Source organism: Amphibalanus amphitrite, unplaced genomic scaffold, assembly GCF_019059575.1.
Source record: "Amphibalanus amphitrite isolate SeventyFive unplaced genomic scaffold, NRLGWU_Aamphi_draft 001935F_arrow, whole genome shotgun sequence".
Lineage (NCBI taxonomy): Eukaryota > Metazoa > Arthropoda > Thecostraca > Balanomorpha > Balanidae > Amphibalanus > Amphibalanus amphitrite.
Window position 1 is genome coordinate 2,726 of NW_024883428.1, and position 20,034 is coordinate 22,759.

Here is a 20,034-nt window from a genome sequence, read left to right on the forward strand (position 1 = left end):
TTACCGAGCATGTAGGGCAGGTGGGAGATGGTGTGGTGGGCGACTTACCAATCATGTAGGGCAGGTGGGTGACTTACCGAGCATGTAGAGCAGATGTAAGATGGTATGGTGGGCAACTTACTGAGCATATAGGGCAGGTGGGCGACTTACCGAGCATGTAGGGCAGGTGGGAGATGGTGTGGTGGGCGACTTACCAAACATGTAGGGCAGGTGGGCGACTTACCGAGCATGTAGAGCAGGTGGGAGACAGCGTATTGGGCGACTTACCAATCATGTAGGGCAGGTGGGAGATGGTGTGGTGGGCGACTTACCGAGCATGTAGGGCAGGTGGGAGATGGCATGGTGGGCGACTTACCGATAATGTAGGGCAGGTGGGCGACTTACCGAGCATGTAGGGCAGGTGGGAGATGGTATGGTGGGCGACTTACCGAGCATGTAGGGCAGGTGGGCGACTTACCGAGCATGTAGGGCAGGTGTGAGATGGTATAGTATAGTGGGCGACTTACCAATCATGTAGGGCAGGTGGGTGACTTACCGAGCATGTAGGGCAGGTGGGAGACAGCGTATTGGGCGACTTACCAATCATGTAGGGCAGGTGGGCGACTTACCAAGCATGTAGGGCAGGTGGGAGATGGTGTGGTGGGCCACTTACCAAGCATGTAGGGCAGGTGGGAGATGGTGTGGTGGGCGACTTACCGAGCATGTAGGGCAGGTGGGCGACTTACCGAGCATGTAGGGCAGGTGGGAGATGGTATGGTGGGCGACTTACCGAGCATGTAGGGCAGGTGGGCGACTTACCGAGCATGTAGGGCAGGTGTGAGATGGTATAGTATAGTGGGCGACTTACCAATCATGTAGGGCAGGTGGGTGACTTACCGAGCATGTAGGGCAGGTGGGAGACAGCGTATTGGGCGACTTACCAATCATGTAGGGCAGGTGGGCGACTTACCAAGCATGTAGGGCAGGTGGGAGATGGTGTGGTGGGCCACTTACCAAGCATGTAGGGCAGGTGGGAGATGGTGTGGTGGGCGACTTACCGAGCATGTAGGGCAGGTGGGCGACTTACCGAGCATGTAGGGCAGGTGGGAGATGGTATGGTGGGCGACTTACCGAGCATGTAGGGCAGGTGGGAGATGGTGTGGTGGGCGACTTACCGAGCATGTAGGGCAGGTGGGAGACTTACCGAGCATGTAGGGCAGGTGGGAGATGGTGTGGTGGGCGGTCCCCACCAGGAACCGTATGGTGGCCAGTACGGCCATGCTGGAGGGCTGAAGCAGGGTCATCGCTCCGAACAAGCTGTAGAGGACGAATGAGGCCAGCGTGGCCGGTCGGCGGCCCAGTCTGCAGAGGGGGAGGGGGTGCGAATGTTACATGAGGTGATAGACAGTGACGGCTTCTGCGTTTTCAGCTGAGTTTGAGGCCATCACTATGCACTAATTAGGGATCCATCTCATAGGCCGGTATACTAAAGATGCATTTTCAAAGAAATAACAGTCATTTTGCTAGAAGATTGAAATTTCATCTTACGCATGCACAAATGATGTCTCTGCCCCAATGCTTCGAACACTTTTTCTGACCTTAGATCGGCTATGTGGGTTTTATTTACTCGCTTATGGCACGTATCTAAAGAAGAACATTCCCACGTTGTAAAAATACAACATGGCTCTGCTGCTCTCCGCATGCTCAACGCAATAATATTTATTTCCCCGCCGAATCCTCAACTGAAGAGCACGGGATTTCACACTGCTGGTCCTCACTTGTCACTGATGGTGCCCCAGACCCAGGAGCCGAAGATGTTTCCCACCCAGAAGACCGCGTGGATGACGAAGGGCCTCCAGGCGTCTTCACACACCCAATTGTTCTGTGGGAGGGCGGAGACGAACAGTGAGACTAGTCAGTGGCCAGGGCGGATGTTTATATTTTTTTCGGAAAGACTGTCTTTATCTGACGTCCATTCAGACATCGCCGACGGCGGCCTTCAGTGATCTAATTTTTATATAAAAATATTCCCTGCGATTGCCAATGTTTCCGTTTTAGCATTTCTGCCAGCTGTCAGTAATTTGCGTTTGTGTGGACGAAAGTTTTTAGTCCATCCAGCCGATGAATGGGAAATCTGCGATAAGACGCCTCAGGCATGTCACAATGTCACATCGCCCTCAGCGGAGCTTTGAGCTTTCCTTCGTAAAACAAAAACTCAGTTAGCCCGCGCCCCACTGAGGTCTGCGTATAACACGCCCTACTGGGGGGGGGGGGGGGCTATTCATAGCCCCCCTCCTAACTCCGAAACTATTGGGCTGATCGTCAAAATTCAAACGGCGTCTGATAGCCCCGGAAAAACTGTTGAGCGAAACCTAGTTTCATTGACCTCGAGGTCACCGATGACGTCACAGGTCAGGTCAAAGTAAAAATTATTAGCATTTTGGCTTCTTCACGTTTTGGGCTCTGGCCGCCGTCTTACAAGTCAGATCAGGCTCATTTTTGGTTCACACACTCGTGAACAGATGCTCTAGATACTCTGAGGGTACCAAACTTGTACTTTGATTTTCAGGTCAAGGTCAGGTCATCACAGGTCACGAAAATATTATATCATCCGTCGGTCACGTGACACATGTTTTATGGTCCATTTAGGCCAAAAATTTCGAATTTGATGTCGTCTGTATCATTCGAGGTCATTTTGAGTCAAATTTAGCTTAGGTCAGGTCACTTTCAGGTCAAAAAAGGTCAAATTTTAAAGCTAAAGTTTTTCAACAAAAAAAAGGTGTCTATTGGATGCAGTTTGAGCTCAGGAACACGATGGTGCTATTTATATTGGCGTACGATGTCAAATTCGTGCTGTAAAATTGATTTGAAAAATTAATAATTGTTAATTTTTTGCAATAATGCGTATAACTTGGCCATTTTTGAAGATATTTAGCTAAAACTTTGTAGAGTTAGTCATGATAATGCGTTCTATCACATATATTCCGTTTTTTTTCGAAAAGTAAAAAAAAATTGGAAAAAATGTAAAAATATAAATTTTGAATTTTATTATATAAAATTTTCGAAATTTTCAAAACGTCGAAAATCCGAGATAGCAGTTTGATAGCGCAGTCTATTCAGAGTCCTCTCATGCAAAAACAAAATTGATCTAGCTTAAAAACTGAGCTCTTGGGAGCGATTGCCGTGGCTCAATGTTTTGCGTCGAAATCGGCCGAACATGACGTCACTCTGACGTCATTTCCGGCCGACCTATGGTAGGTACGAAGTTCAAATTTTGACACAAGGTGTCAAATTGATGCAGCCGAAGGTACTGAAAGTTTGGCGTCGATACGTCAAGCGGTTTGGAAGTTATTGCAGAAAAACGGGAGGGGGGCTATAAATAGCCCCCCCAGTAGGGCGCGGGTTAGGTTACTGTTGCGCCACATATACCAGAACGCCATTGAAGTCATCCTAGAATATCTACTACACCAGAGCGTCCTTCATCAACAAGCACCACCACGCACAATTCTTAGAAACACAGCGCTGTCTGTTTTGTCATCACACCAGCTGCCCATTGATGACATTCCAGAGCCTTCCTGCGACACTCTTGCGCTGATAGCCAGCGTCGTGTTTACGTCTGAGGTTTAGAACTGGACCGGTGGCCGTCATTAGCGAGGGAGTGGTACGTCACAGCGGGGGGTGGCTGGTCGGCGGGTCGGCCTTCAGCACCTTGCAACAACAAACAGTCGTCGTTTCGACACCGGCCCGGGCGCGAGGAGTGGGCCAGGCGCCGTCGTCCGGCGGCGGGCCCTATTTAAATACACTGTGGGCAGGCAGAGCTCTGTGGGTACGTGGGGGACTAGGTCAGATGATCTATTGAGGGTTTCAGTCGTACCGCGGTGCTTAAACCGCTACCGCTGTCCGCTTTAACTTCTTGTATTGTAACCCCTTTTACGTAAAGTCCTGTGAAATACTCGGACATATACTTCTATATGTACTCGTATATATTTATAGAGAAGTCTGTGACTCAGATAATCAGGTAATATATTGAAGGTAATGAAACTGTAATTTCTTAAAAAAAAACATTTCTCCAACGTTAGAAAATGATTTTTTTTCATTTTAACCCTCGTATGTGTGGAATAGGTATGCTTTGTTATCGTGTGTTGCATACAGTTGCAGTGCAGCCATTCTTGTTTTCACATGCCGAACCATAGTACTGACTCCGTACTTTTCCATGTTACTGTTGAATGTTGATCTAATCAACATGCAGCGTCAACAAGGAAATTTAGACAAGTAAACTTAGTCAAATTGTTTGCACCATCCTACCTCAGTTGCTCCCTCTGACCGTCGTTCAATCTAATTAGCTGACCGTGATACCTCGCATTTAGATTGATGTGTTGTCAGCGTATTGCTTACAGTGGCGTTTTGAATCGGATAAGGTCCAACAGACGCCATCATCAACAACAACTTCTCAGTCTAGACTTTGAGATGTAAGTAAACAGTTTCCTAACGGGGCCAAAGTCGCCGTCATAAATAAGCTAACGACATCCATGGAGCATACCATCCAGTCGGTTCGGGAGCCACGAATCATCTACTTTACTGTATGCCTGGCCTATTCAAATACATTAGCCTGAGGGGTGTGGTAATAACTGGTGTAAGCAAAGTGACCACGGTCAAAAACGAATTACCAAGTCAACGTTTTGGGATGTCCTCGTTCAAAAAACGGCTAAGAGCTTCGGTCTAGACAATTATTTTATCGTTGGCATACAGTAAAATACATACCAAACTCGGCCGGTGATAAATTTTCAAGACCTCAGTCCTTACTGATTTTTGAACTCGGCCTTCGGCCTCGTTCAAAAATTCAGTAAGGACCTTGGTCTTGAAAATTTATTTACACCGGCCTCGTTCAGTATTATCTACTATACTATTTGTGAAATGAAATGAAACTCTGTGTGTCTGTCTGTTTGCACCGTGCAGAGGGGTGCTTTGACGCCGTGCGCAGGCCAAACGGTGCGGTCGATTGGGCTGAAATTTTCGCAGGGTGTTGATGACGTCACGCGCACGTGCAGTGTCGAGGTTTGAGTCCCAGGGAGTGGATGGCTCGCACGTGGCACGCGCTGGAAAAAGGTGCTTTTTCTCCAAATTTTGCTCGGCTCTCAAGCTTGCTTCAAGGTATCGGCAGCCGGGTTCGATGGACTTTGCAACTAAAATGCATGGCAAGCGGCGGCGGGTGCTTCTCATTTGCGGATTGCAGCTTATTTATTTTGATAAACAGATGCGAATGAAGGTGGTGATTTTCGTTGAATGGGGACAGTTTTCAATGCGCTAACACAAATGTACCGGGTTTGCCGCAATGCGCCACATTTGTCGAAAGGCGCCATTTTTGGCGGAAATTGCACAACTTTGTCAAATATAGTCCAATAAAGGTGCAATTCGGTAAAAGGATGCATGACAAAAGGACAGGCACAAATGCGCCACTTTTGTCGCAATGCGCCACTTTTGTCTCAAGGCGCAATTTTTACCAAATATGATAAAGAATAATGGAGTGACACGTGTAGGAGCAGTTTTAAGAACTCTTTTTTTAGTTTATCAGTTTATCTGATAGTCTGTGACCTCACATGACCCAGTGGTAGTGGTAGGTGTAGTGGTAGTGGTAGTGGTAGTGGTAGTGGTAGTGGTAGGAGTAGCGGTAGGGGTAGTTGTAGCAGTAGGGGTAGTGGTAGGGGTAGTAGTAGGGGTAGTGGTAGGGGTAGTGGTAGGGGTAGTAGTAGGGGTAGTAGTAGGGTAGTGGTAGGTGTAGTGGTAGTGGTAGGGGTAGTAGTGGTGGGGTAGAAGTAGGGGTAGTGGTAGTGGTAGGGTAGTGGTGGTAGGGGTAGTGGTAGTGGTAGGGGTAGTATTAGTAGTGGTAGGGGTAGAAGTAGGGGTAGTGGTAGGGATAGGGGTAGGGGTAGGGGTAGTGGTAGGAGTAGTGGTAGGGGTAGTGGTAGAGGTAGTGGTAGAGGTAGTGGTAGGGGTGGTGGTAGTGGTAGTGGTAGGGTAGGGTAGGGGTAGGGCAGGGGTAGGGTAGTTGTAGGGCCTGTAGGGGTGGGGGTAGGGGTAGGGGTAGTGGTAGTGGTAGGGGTAGGGGTAGGGGTAGTGGTAGGGGTATTGGTAGGAGTAGTGGTATGGGTAGAAGGAGTAGAAGTGTGGCCCAGGCCGATCGAATGTGACGTGGTGACCTATACGACCTGGCCTGACCGGAGGTGACCTGGCCTGACCCAGTGTGACCCAGTTGACGTGACTTGACCCCGTATGGTCCAAACTTCTTCCAACTAAGCCCTCAGAATAGTTATGATGTTCAAAATTTTCCTCTGCACGTTTCCGTCTATATCTCTGCTTCCAGACGACAGATCAGTTTAAATCAAACACCATTCGAAAGCAAATTGGCTGCTGCCGCATTTTCTGGCTACGCCGCGAAGCAAGTGGCGCAGCCGCTTGTCTACTATACTATTTGTGAAATGAAACTCTGTCTGTTTGCACCGTGCAGAGGGGTGCTTTGACGCCGTGCGCAGGTCAAACGGTGCGGTCGATTGGGCTGAAATTTTCGCACCGTGTTGATGACGTCACGCGCACGTGCAGTGTCGAGGTTCGAGTCCCAGGGAGTGGATGGTTCGCACGTGACACGCGCTGGAAAAGGGTGCCTTTTCTCCAAATTTTGCTCGGCTCTCAAGCTTGCTTCAAGGCATCGGCAGCCGGGTTCAATCGCCTTTGACAATAAAATGCATGACGATCGGCGGCGGGTGCCTCTCATTTGCGGATTGGCAGCTTATTTATTTTGCTAAACAGAGGCGAATGAAGGTGTCGATTTTCGGTAAATAAAGACAGCTTTCAATGCGCTTACACAAATGCACCGCGTTTGCCGTAGTGCGCCACATTTGTCATGAGGTGCCATTTTTGCCGCAAATCGCACAACTTTGTCAAATATGGTCCGATAAACGTGCAATTCGGTGGAAGGATGCATGACAAAACGACAAATTCAAATGCACCACTTTTGTCGCAATGCGCCACATTTGTCACAAGGCGCCATTTCCATCAAATACGATTAAGAATAATGGAATGACACGAGTAGGAACAGGGTTAGGAACTCTTTTTTTTAGTTTATCAGTTTATCTGATAGTCTGTGACCTCACATGACCCAGTGGTAGTGGTACATGTAGTGGTAGTAGTATATGTAGGGGTAGTGGTAGGGGTAGTGTTAGGGATAGTAGTAGGGGTAGTGGTAGGGGTAGTGGTAGGGGTAGTAGTAAAGGTAGTAGTAGGGGTAGTAGTAGGGGTAGTGGTAGGGGTAGTGTTAGGGGTAGTAGTAGGGGTAGTGGTAGGGGTAGGGGTAGTGTTAGGGGTAGTGTTAGGGGTAGTGGTAGGGGTAGTGGTAGGGGTAGTGGTAGGGGTAGGTGTAGTGGTAGGGGTAGTGGTATGGGTAGTGGTACGGGTAGGGGTAGGGGTAGTGGTAGGGGTAGTGGTAGGGGTAGGGTAGTGGTAGAGGTAGTGGTAGGAGTTGAAGTAGTGGTAGTGGTAGGGGTAGTGGTAGAGGTAGTGGTAGGAGTAGTGGTAGTGGTAGTGGTAGGGGTAGGGGTAGAATAGTAGAAGTGTGGTACAGGCCGATCCAATGTGACGTGGTGACCTATACGACCTAACCTGACCGAAGATGACCTGGCCTGACCCAGTGTGACCGGGGATGACCAGCTTGACCTGACTTGACCCCGTATGACCCAAATTTCATCCAACTAAGTTATTATGTTCAAAATTTTCCACTGCACGTTTCCGTCCATATCTCTGCTTCCAGACGACATATCAATTTAAATCAAACACCGTTCGAAAGCAAATTGGCTGCTGCCGCATTTTATGGCTACGCCGCGAAGCAAGTGGCGCAGCCGCTTGTCTACTATACTATTTGTGAAATGAAACTCTGTCTGTCTGTGTGTCTGTTTGCACCGTGCAGAGGGGTGCTTTGACGTCGTGCACAGGTCAAACGTTGCGGTCGATGGGGCTGGAATTTTCGCAGGGTGTTGATGACGTCACGGGCACGTGCAGTGTCGAGGTTCGAGTCCCGGGGGGTGGATGGTTCGCACGTGGCACGCCCTGGAAAAGTGCGTATTTTCTCCAAATTTTGCTCGGCTCTCAAGGCATCGGCAGCCGGGTTCGACGAACTTTGCAACTAAAATGCATGACGATCGGCGGCGGGTGCCTCTCATTTGCAGATTGACAGCTTATTTATTTTGATAAACAGAGGCGAATGAAGGTGTTGATTTTCGGTAAATAAAGACAGTTTTCACTGCGCTAACACAAATGCGCCGCGTTTGCCGTAATGCGCCACATTTGTCAAAAGGCCCCATTTTTGCCGCAAATTGCACAGCTTTGTCAAATATGGTCCGATAAAGGTGCAAATCGGTGGAAGGAAGCATGGCAAAACGACAATTACAAATGCACCATTTTTGTCGCAATGCGCCACATTTGTCACAAGGCGCCATTTCAACCAAATACGATTAAGAATAATGGAATTACACGAGTAGGAGCACGGTTAGGAACTCTTTTTTAGTTTATCAGTTTATCTGATGGTCTGTGACCTCACATGACCCAGTGGTAGTGGCAGTAGTGTTGTGGTAGTAGTATTGGTAGGAGTAGCGGTAGGGGTAGTGATAGTATTAGGGGTAGGGGTAGTGTTAGGGGTAGTGTTAGAGGTAGTAGTAGGGGTAGTGGTAGGGGTAGTGGTAGGGGTAGTGGTAGGGGTAGTGGTAGGGGTAGTAATAGGGGTAGGGGTAGTAGTAGGGGAAGGGGTAGTGGTAGGGGTAGGGGTAGGGGTAGGGGTAGTGGTAGGGGTAGTAGTATTGGTAGGGGTAGTGGTAGGGGTAGTGGCAGGGATAGTGGTAGGGGTATTAGTAGTGGTAGGGGTAGTAGTAGGGGTAGTAGTAGTGGTAGGGGTAGTAGTAGGGGTAGTGGTAGTGGTAGAGGTAGGGATAGGGGTAGGGGTAGGGGTAGGGGTAGTGTTAGGGGTAGTGGTAGTAGTAGTGGTAGGGGTAGCGGTAGGGGTAGTAGTAGGGGTAGTGGTAGGGGTAGTTGTAGTAGTAGGGGTAGGGGTAGGGGTAGTGGTAGTGGTAGTGGTAGGGGTAGTGGTAGTGGTAGGAGTAGTGGTAGGGGTAGTGGAAGGAGTAGTGGTATGGGTAGAATTAGTAGAAGTGTGGCACAGGCCGATACAATGTGACGTGGTGACCTATACGACCTGGCCTGACCGAAGGTGACCTGGCCTGACCCAGTGTGACCAGAGATGACCGACTTGACCTGACTTGACCCCATATGACCCAAATTTTATCAAACTAAGCCATCAGAATATTCCTTTATATATCTGCTTCCACATGGCTCATCGGTATGAATCAAACACCATTCGAAAGCAAACGGGCTGCTGCGTATTTTATGGCTACGCCGCGAAGCAAGTGGCGCAGCCGCTTGTCTACTATACTATTTGTAGAATGAAACTCTGTGTGTCTGTTTGCACCGCGGCAGGGGGTGCTTTGACGCCGTGTGCAGGTCAAACGGTGCAGTCGAGGGGGGTGAAATTTTCGCAGGGTGTTGATGACGTCACGGGCACGTGCAGTGTCGAGGTCCGAATGTCGGGGGATGGATGGTTCGCACGTGGCACGCCCTGGAAAAAGGTGCATTTTCTCCAAATTTTGCTCGGCTCTCAAGCTTGCTTCAAGGCATCGGCGGCCGGGTTCAATCGCCTTTGACAATAAAATGCATGACGATCGGCGGCGGGTGCCTCTCATTTGCAGATTGGCCAAGTTATTTATTTTGATAAACAGAGGCGAATGAAGGTGTTGATTTTCGTTGAATGGGGACAGTTTTCAATGCGCTGACACAAATGCACCGCGTTTGCCGTAATGCGCCACATTTGTCGAAAGGCGCCATTTTTGCCGGAAATTGCACAACTTTGTCAAATATGGTCCGATAAAGGTGCAATTCGGTGAAAGGATGCATGACAAAAGGACAAGTACAAATGCGCCACTTTTGTCGCAATGCGCCACATTTGTCACAAGTCGCCATTTCCACCAAATACGATAAATGATATTGGAATGACACGAGTAGGAGCAGGGTTAGGAACCCCTTTTTTAGTTTATCAGTTTATCTGATAGTCTGTGACCTCACATGACCCAGTGGTAGTGGTAGGTGTAGTGGTAGTGGTAGTGGTAGTAGTAGTGGTAGGAGTAGCGGTAGGGGTAGTGGTAGTGGTAGGGGTAGTAATAGGGGTAGTGGTAGGGGTAGTAGTAGGGGTAGTGGTAGGTGTAGTGTTAGGAGTAGTAGTAGGGTTAGTGGCAGGGGTAGTGGTAGGGGTAGTAGTAGGGGTAGTCGTAGGGGTAGTGGTAGTGGTAGGGGTAGGGGTAGTGGTAGGGGTAGGGGTAGGGGTAGGAGTAGAGGTAGTGGTAGGAGTAGTGGTATATGTAGTGGTAGGGGTAGTGGTAGGGTTAGGGGTAGTGTTAGTGGTAGGGGTAGGGGTAGGGGTAGTGGTAGTGGTGGAGGCAAAAGTAGAAGTGTGGTCCAGGCTGAAGCCATGTAACAGGAGGTGACCTAGGTATGTGACTTGACCTGACCCAATGTGACCGGGGTTGACCCTATGGACCCGTCTTGAGCCCGTGTCACCCAAATTTCACCCAACAAAGCCCTCAGAACAGTTCTTTTTTCAAAATTTTCCTCTACACGTTTTCCTCTATATCTATGCTTCCAGACGACTAATCGGTATGAATCAAACAACATTCGAAAGCAAATTGGCTGCTGCGCATTTTATGGCTACGCCGCGAAGCAAGTGGCGCAGCCGCTTGTATAATACTATTTGTGAAATGAAACTCTCTGTCTGTCTGTTTGCACCGTGCAGAGGGGTGCTTTGACGCCGTGCGCAGGTCAAACGGTGCGGTCGATGGGGCTGAAATTTTCGCAGAGTGTTGATGACGTCACGGGCACGTGCAGTGTCGTGTTTCGAGTCCGGGGGGTGGATGGTTCGCACGTGGCACGCGCTGGAAAAAGGTGCTTTTTCTCCAAATTTTGCTCGGCTCTCAAGCTTGCTTCAAGGCATCGGCAGCCGGGTTCAATCGCCTTTGACAATAAAATGCATGACGATCGGCGGCGGGTGCCTCTCATTTGCAGATTGGCCAAGTTATTTATTTTGGTAAACAGAGGCGAATGAAGGTGTTGATTTCGGTGAATAAAGACAGTTTTCAATGCGCTTACACAAATGCACCGCGTTTGCCGTAGTGCGCCACATTTGTCACGATGTGCCATTTTTGCCGCAAATCGCACAACTTTGTCAAATATGGTCCGATAAACGTGCAATTCGGTGGATGGATGCATGACAAAACGACAAGTACAAATGCGCCACTTTTGTCGCAATGCGCCACATTTGTCTCAAGGCGCCATTTCCACCAAATACGATAAAGAATAATGGAGTGACACGTGTAGGAGCAGTTTTAAGAACGCCTTTTTTAGTTTATCAGTTTATCTGATAGTCTGTGACCTCACATGACCCAGTGGTAGTGGTAGGTGTAGTGGTAGTGGTAGTGGTAGTAGCGGTAGGGGTAGTAGTAGGGGTAGTGGTAGGAGTAGTAGTAGGGTAGTGGTAGGGGTAGTGGTAGGCGTAGTAGTAGGGTAGTGGTAGTGGTAGTGGTAGTGGTACGGGTAGTAGTAGTGGTAGGGGTAGGGGTAGTGGTAGTGGTAGGGGTAGGGGTAGTGGTAGGGGTAGTGGTAGCAGTAGTGGTAGGGGTAGTGGTAGGGGTAGGGGTAGGGGTAGGGGTAGTGGTAGACCGTAGGAGTAGTGGTATGGGTAGAAGTAGTAGAAGTGTGGCCCAGCCCGATCCAATGTGACGTGGTGACCTATACGACCTGGCCTGACCGAAGGTGACCAGGGATGACCACCTTGACCTGACTTGACCCCGTATGACCCAAATTTCATCCAACTAAGCCCTCAGAATAGTTATTATGTTCAAAATTTTCCTCTCCACGTTTCCGTCGATATCTCTGTTTCTAAACGATAGACCGTTTTAAATCAAACACCATTCGAAAGCAAATTGGCTGGCGCGGCATTTTCTGGTTACGCCGCAAAGCAAGTGGCGCAGCCGCTTGTCTATATTACTATTTGAGGAAGGCGTAGTTTCTGTCTATTACGAAGGTCGCGACATGGTGCTACGTAGCGCGGGTTACAGGTCACACCGTTGCACCTACCGCGCTGAAATTTGCGCAAGTTATAGAACAAGGATGGACAACGTGCCTTTGAGCGGTCTCGGCTCGATCGGATCGATAGCGAGCGCGTGGCGCGTGCCCAAAAAGTGCAAATTCGCGTCATAGACTTTACATGTATAAATCGGCTGGCAAAAACGGGCGAAAATGGCTAAATTTGCCCGACACGGGTCCGTTCCCCGTGCAATATCTCGGTAGCCGTGCGCCCGATCGGCACGGGGAAAACAGCATCGTGTAGAGAATCGAACGGGCAATCGAATAGTGTGCGGTGCAGGGGTGGCACGCGCCACGTGCAAGTGTGAGGGCAATTTCATTTCAAAAAGTGCCATTTTAGACGTATTTTGGATTTTATTTTATTTTACCGTGACCATCAGACTGAGAGAGTTGAAACAACGTCAATTGCCAAGAGAAATGTACCGCCTCTCATGGAAAAATTGTGGACAGCTAATTGATCAAAAACAATGTGGAAAAATCGCTGAATTAAAATGGTATTTGTCCACAATGTGCCACTAAAAAGATACACGGGATTTGCTGCTTAACCTGATACGCTTGACAATTGAAAATGCTACCATTAGAAAGAGCATTCAATTCTCTCCAAGATCCAATCATCACGTTTGCATGACAAGCAACAGTATTCTTAAAAATATAAATGTTTTAAACCTCTGCAAAACGATTTTTAGTGAAAATTATCTACGCCTTTCATTTGTCTTAAAACTACGCACCTCAATTATAAAGCACATTTGACAGATTCTGAAGTGGAAAGCATGCTTATCAGACACGGGCACCTCGATGCGGTGGATATTTTTCCACAAACCAAAACGTTTAGCCGTCAAAAAGCAATCGACCGAAATGGATAGATAACCCAACCGACACAAGAACAACCGAACACCCGCCGATCGAAAATATCCCTTTTCGCGTTGCGGAGCACGCGGGTCACCCTAGTATTATCTAATGATTAACCCTCGCCGGCACAGAGGGTTGATGCACCCCCCTAAGGTTTTTCGCGAATAACTCGCGCAAAAAGCGGCCGATCGCGACGGAAATTTCAGTACCCTCGCATTAATCAATTTTACACCTACCCTTAAAGTTTCATGACCCTGACCCTAGTAACCTTTGACCTGTGACCTCTTTTCCTAGACCATGTTTGGCCGGAATCGCGATTCGGCGTATGTCGGCTCGCATTAGCCGCGCGTTTGTAAGCTTTTCGTGGTTTCAAACGTTCAAACATGTGATTTGATGTTGCTCCCATACATTAGGGTGGGTGGCAAGGTCACCTGAAGGTCAGGTCAGGTCATTGACCTTTGGTGACCTCGGGTGACCTCGGTTCACTTTTTCGAGTTCTACTTGTTTCTAGGTTAGTTTTTGGAGCTGAATTCGAATTTAGCAACCATTTGAACATTTACGAAGCAGTTTTGGTGCCTTCGTAACATGTTACGAAGCTGTCAGAGGCGGTTGACACGTACTACGAATACCCGTCACGACGCCTACTGGTTGATCTGACCTGACCTGACCCGACCTGGTCTAAATGCTTAAAGACATCATCTCTGATCAAAACTAACACGATTTTCATGATCAGCACCCCAAAAAACCACATAGCAGCCACACTTAACGACTTTCTAACAGGTCCCGATTTTCCCGGTTTTCGGGTCATTGACCTGACCTGGAAGGTCACCCGATGACCTAGGACCTTAAAATTGGGTAGCATCGGCTTCCTCTCGTGACGGGCAACACGCTCGTTTTTTCCGAGAAGCTCTAGCTCGATCAGGGGCCAAACGCGAGGGGGGGGGGGGTCGTACCAACATTTACAGTTTAAGCATGTTTTCAGTGACTTGTGCCGTCGAAGGACGCAAAATGGCCTGTGCCGGCGAGGGTTACAGGGTGTCCCATAAGTTCGTTCTCACCTTATATTTGCATGTAAAACAGAGTACATTGCGTTTTAATATGTTTATAATCCCTCAATGTGCTCCCCATTTCATAGGCAAACACATGAATACATGCTGCGACATGTCAACCGGCATGTTTGGCAGTATAGCAGGCTTGAAGTTAGCCCAGACCGACTTGGCATGGGCCGTGAGCTCCTCAATGCTGGAACACCGCTTCGCTTCGACGAGCCTCGATTTCAATATTCCCAACACATTTTTATGAAATTTGGATCCGATGAGTTGCCTGGGATGTGATCTTGCCACAGACGCCTATCACAGTCTCCTGGCACTGCTTCTAAGCTTTGCTTGACCTGTGCACTGATGCACTGTCTTGCTTGAAGATGGGCCTACGACCTCCCGGATGCCATTTTCTCCTCAAAAAATGTGGTCATACTTGCGGTTAGAGTTAAGCTAGAAAGCTGAAACTCCTCCTAGATCTTCTTGGAGAAGCATTCTGCGTCCCAAGACTGTTTCTGGAGTATCAATCGCAACGTGATCAGTGTCTGGACGCATATTACCCCACATTACCGTGACCGTGGCCTTTTGCATAGGAATAAAGCGGGATGACACAAAGGCCTTTTCCGTCGCCCATATGGGACCGTTTTGGGGTTTGGACGTGTGTTATCTCGAGCACGGACTAGGTAGTCCAGATGACCACATTGATGTCATCGGCCCTCCAGTTTTGTTAGCCTCAGGCATAACGAAACACATGTTTGGCCATTTTAAGACGTTTTTGACTGTTTTGAGCCCTCCGGTAAGTAGAGCTGAAGTCACCTTGAGTTAGGTACCCTGAAATGATACTCTTAGACAGCTGGTAATGCATCCTGAAAAGCATGTTTACCAACTTTCTAACCCTAAGACCTTTTTGACGGCCATTTTGGCGCCACACAGTTTTGGCCACATGGCTCAGGGAGGATGGTGGGCCCACCCACCCAGGGAGATGGGTGGGCCTGCATAAGTGTATAAGTCACGAATCTCATTTCACACGTGCGCACGTGCAGGGACCTTTTTTCATTTCGGCTGAATGACCGATTGCGCTCCGATTTAGCCAGACGTTAGTGACCGGCTTGATAAGTGAGTGGGACCTCTCAGGACACTTTTTGTACCACTTGTGCATATGCAGGGCTCAATATCAAGCTCGTTTGTTTATTTATTACTTACGCTCAAAATGCGACTTTCTGCTCATGCCGAAGAAAGTGGCATTTTCTGCGACATGCTGGCCTTCATAGACATCTTATGGAAGTTGACATGTATTATAGTTGCCTTCATCCTTTCTGTGGGCATTTTCGCTATCACCCGTTCCTTAATCACCCCATATGAACATACGCTCGCTATTTGATCACTGGACACGCATCATGGTCTTCCATTTTCGTGAGCACATGACCTAAAACAGCTGAGAAGGCGCGTTTAAACATATCCTGGCCGATACTGGCGTTTATATGCTCCAGTGTTTACATAGCTCCAATTTGATCCATCTGTACTGTGGTTTACACACATCTGGAACTGTGGTTTAGCTCTGCTATAGATAGTCTTCAGCGCGCTGGCTTACAACGTTATTTACATTTCCTTCGCTCATTATAGTATAGCATTACCTGTCCTATAGCAGGAATTTAGGTCTGAATGTTGCAAGGCTATTTGAGATGTTTTCAGGGACGGTCTTATGCAATCAAGCAGTAAATGTTTCCATCTAAGCTTTAGGAATGCAGTGCTGGACGCTTACAGAAACTGTAGGCAGATATGTCATAAATATTCCTTGGGCTGGCATGATATGGCGTACTTAAACGAGAATGTGGACCGGGGACCGGGGAATATTGCCAATTATAGCTGTTTTCCGTGTTTATACAAAGCGCCGTCTTACAACTAAAAAAGAACACAACAAGAAATGTATGATACATGACCGCACACTCAGCGGGAACGACAATACCTTCTGGCTTTTTATGTGAATACGTACTGATACATACCACGCATTGTTTCAAGCTTTCAGAAAAAATACATTTTTGCATAGAATATCGCACTCTTGCATAAATCGTACTTTTATCCGACGTAACCCTATAATCGATTAAGCAGCTTGAGACCTAAGTAGAGCTAAGGGGCTTTATCAATTTCGTTTCAACGATAAGTCGGCTATATTCTAAACGAACTTGGACCATCTTGCAATAATTTTGGCCTTCCAGTTGACGTAGCTATAACACCAGAGGACGATTCCTAACCGTTCCTGTCGGTTCAGTGGGTTGAAGGCGGACTTTCAAGTGCACTCGTCGTGGGTCGTGCTCACTGGCAGCCTATGAATTGATATGGACACTGGCAGTGCCAGTGCACTTGGCACCTACCGAAATGAAAAATGATCAGCAGGATTTAAAGCCCGTTTGACCAACTGAGACGTGTGCACTGTGCAGAGCTGGAGTCGTGTATCAAGAGGCTTTCAGTCCACCGCGACTCGTGGGCGCCATTTCCAGGGCAAAAATACAAGCTCGTAAGTACATTTGTATGTTCTCAGATCACTGGGAGCGCTCGATGGAAACAACATGCTCCGTTTTATCGTCATGCCTATTGTCGATGGCGTTTTGCAACACGGGTATCTGAAGCGGTGCCGGTTAAGAGTTTATACTGTGATCAATCGCCCAGTTATTGCTTAGGTTATTTATTTAATAGGACAGGATACAGCGATGCAAAGTGAAGGAAACGCATTCACTGCAGAGACTTGAAGGGGAACGGTTCAACAGTGCTGAAGTAAATCTTTTCCTTTTTCTCTTCCGTGCAAATGCAATGAAAGCACTAAGCAGACTGTTCGCCAAGTGGAAGAAGCTTTACCAGGCGGCAGGCTGCTCTAGAATAGGCGAGGCTGATTTGTTTATACCGTATATAGCAGACCACATTACTTCCACATTTCTTATTCAGAACACCAGGGATGGTAGTAAACAGTCACTTATGTAGGTACTGTTTACTTTGTGAAGATGAGACATCACACGCAGCTGCTTCGAGTTTCTCGTTTGCTTTTGTAGCTATGATTGATTCGCCGTTTTTCGGCGTTCGTGGAGACCCTAAGACATTAACCCTCGCCCGCACATGCCATTTTCCCATCCTAGAACGCACATGGGGGGGGGGTGGTTGCCACCCCCCCCGCGCCATTTCGTTCCTGTTGGAGATAGAGCTTAGCAGTAAAGACCAAAAAGATTCTTTGGGAAGAGACGAATCCAATGATACCCAGTTTTACCTTCTCAGGTCAGTCATTGACCTTCCAGGTCAGGTCAAACTAAAAAATGTTGCTGTTTTGGGTCACCGTTGGATATCAAGTGCGCTGCTTATCAAATACCGATGACGATGCTGTTTTCTGGTGCCAAGCCAGCTAGAACCTCTTTGTCACACTATCCGACCAGAATTTTGCTGCTGAGGTCATTTCAGGTCAAGTTAGGTCAAGGTCAGTTATATGTGTTTGTATGTCTGTGTGTGTCTGTGTGTATACTGATGTGTGCACCGATTGTTTTTGGGTCCATATCACATGAAATCATGATCTGAGAAGCTTTTACAAAAATTCAGTCAAAAAAACTTCACAAAAAGTAAATTCAGCTTGCCTAAAACGCAATTATCTTAGATGACCTAGGTTGACCTTGACCCTGACCTTGACCCCTGTACATCGTCGAACAACATGTTCCATGATAGGTGGGAGGTAAGACTGGCAAAAAAGGCCGAAATCAGGGTGTCAAAAGCTCATAAGGCCCATGGCAAACGCAAGATGTTGAGAATTGGCCATTTGGGTCATGACATGACCTGAAAAACAAGGTCATATCTCCGAAACCAAAAATCACAGAAACTTTAAATTTTCAGTGTACATCAAGAAAGGATGGACGAGCAGCTATACGAAAAATCAGCCTTCTAGCTCTAAAAATGTTGAGTGCAGAGCAGAAAGACTGCCTGGGGGGGGGGGGGGGTGGCAACCACCCCCCCCCATGTGCGGGCGAGGGTTAAAACGCTTACCCCGCCACGGTGCGAGTAACAAAGGCTTAGTAATTTTATCTTATCACTTACTGCACTGCTACATTTCACAGGGCATTACAGGCGCACCCCAGCCTGCATAACGCATATTTTTTACGCGCAAGTTGACTTTAACACAGCAGCTAAGCTAGCAATGGTACTAGAAGACATGTCAATCGATTGCTAAGTTCCGAGGTGATACTATAACCTCAGGGATACCAAGGTGTTATATAACAAAGTGAGCTTAATATGCTTGGCAATTAATTGAATCGATGCTCTGCAATCGATCTAAAAGTAAAATGTCAGTTGCCAAGAAAACTGTTCACGCAATTTTTGGCTGGTCTCTTCGTGATGTCGCTGGCAGCGAAGCAGAACATTACCTTCGAATTCAAATGGGTATTCATGTTTTTATTGACATGGGAGCTTGAAGATAACAAGCGAAGCTAATAATTGTTTATGAAAATGGCAGAACCTTGCCAGTTACCAACTAGGTACCCGTCTAATAAATATTCATTTACAGTTGCAGCCACCTAAAGCCCCCACAAAAAAAAAAACAACAGATGCCCTTCTGGGCAGTGACCTCCCTTCCCACCCTCACCTCCGATGTGATGGTGGCGAAGAACTTGTCCGTGTCGAAGGCCCACCTCCTGCAGGCGGTGACGGAGCGGTCGCCCTGCACGGGGTCTCCATCCGACCCACAGGCGCCTCCGGCGGGCAGCGATCCCCCGGCGCCATCCACACAGCGCAGTGGAGGGGCCAGCAGGACCAGCACCTGCGTGTAATAGGTCAGCGCGCAGACGAACGTCGACGAGCCGATCAGACCCACGCAGAGAGCCCGCTGGTAGAGGCCGAACCCGCCCACAGACTCCAGCAGGGTCTCAAAGGTGGGCGGCGAGCTCCAGGGGGTGGTCGACTTCTTCAGGGAGGCGCTGGAGGCGCAGGGAGTCGGCAGGGGAGCGGGGGAGACTGAGTCGGGGTCCGGGGCGGCCTCCCGACCGGCGCCGGGACCGCGGTCCGGCGCCTCCCCGGGAGCTCCACGCGCGTCCGCCGACATCCCGACCACTTCTGAAGAGCGATGTTTGGGCTCGGCGCCGCCGGCGGGTAGGGGGAGGGGGACTCGTGGCGCCTGCGGAGATGGAGGTCGGGCTCCACTGGCTGTGAGAGGTCCATTCCCTCACGGTTACGTTAGACCATTCATATTAACCCGCGCCCTAATGGGGTCTGCCGAGCAACGCGGTCTGATGGGGGGGGGGGCATTTTGCCCCTCCGGCCTCCCCCCTAGGATCTCGAGAACCATGCAACATAGCGACAAGCGGCAAACGGCGTTGGATAGCCTCAACGGGGAACTACCTTGTGACCCAATTTCATTGACCTCGGTCTAACCGATGACGTCACAGGTCAGGTCAAAGGCCGCATTTTCGCCGTTTACAGGCATTTCAAGAATTACGTTGTAAAATCGAGTAAAATGCATTTCATTGAAAATCATCAATTTGAATACCTAAAGTTCAATACCTAAGTGTAGATGAAACAATAATAATTTTGAATGGCAACATCTAGGGGCAAAGGAGCTCCTGGATTCGGCAGATCTTAGTGGTAGAATTTTGAAGGAGTGTGCAGCAGAGTTCACTGTGCCGATCACAAAACTCATTCGACTTTCGCTGAGCCAGGGCACCTTTCCTAGAGTCTGGAAACGCGCGTACGTTACCCCGGTTCACAAGAAGGGTGACCGCAAAAATCCCAGCAACTATCGCCCGGTTTCCCTCTTGCCGATTTGTTCCAAAATATGTGAGCGCATCATATGTGACCAAGTGATTCAACACGTGTCGCCCGTTTTATCCTCAGCACAGCACGGTTTTTTAGCAGGACGTTCATGCGAGACCAATCTTACCTGTCTTGTCGATCAGCTGTGGCGTTCGATAGCCGA

General features: G+C 48.5%; 1 protein-coding gene across 1 annotated transcript; it reads right to left on the reverse strand.

Moving 5' to 3' along the window:
- Window positions 1-1,183: 1,183 nt before the first annotated feature.
- LOC122375835 (solute carrier family 22 member 23-like) lies at window positions 1,184-19,164 on the reverse strand (the record flags this gene model as incomplete). The annotated part of the gene is made up of 3 exons (XM_043355379.1): window positions 18,709-19,164; window positions 1,758-1,861; window positions 1,184-1,341 (listed from the first exon to the last, which is right to left on the reverse strand). Coding segments are annotated over exons 1-3 (718 nt in total), but the record flags the coding sequence as incomplete, so codon positions are not given.
- Window positions 19,165-20,034: the final 870 nt, after the last annotated feature.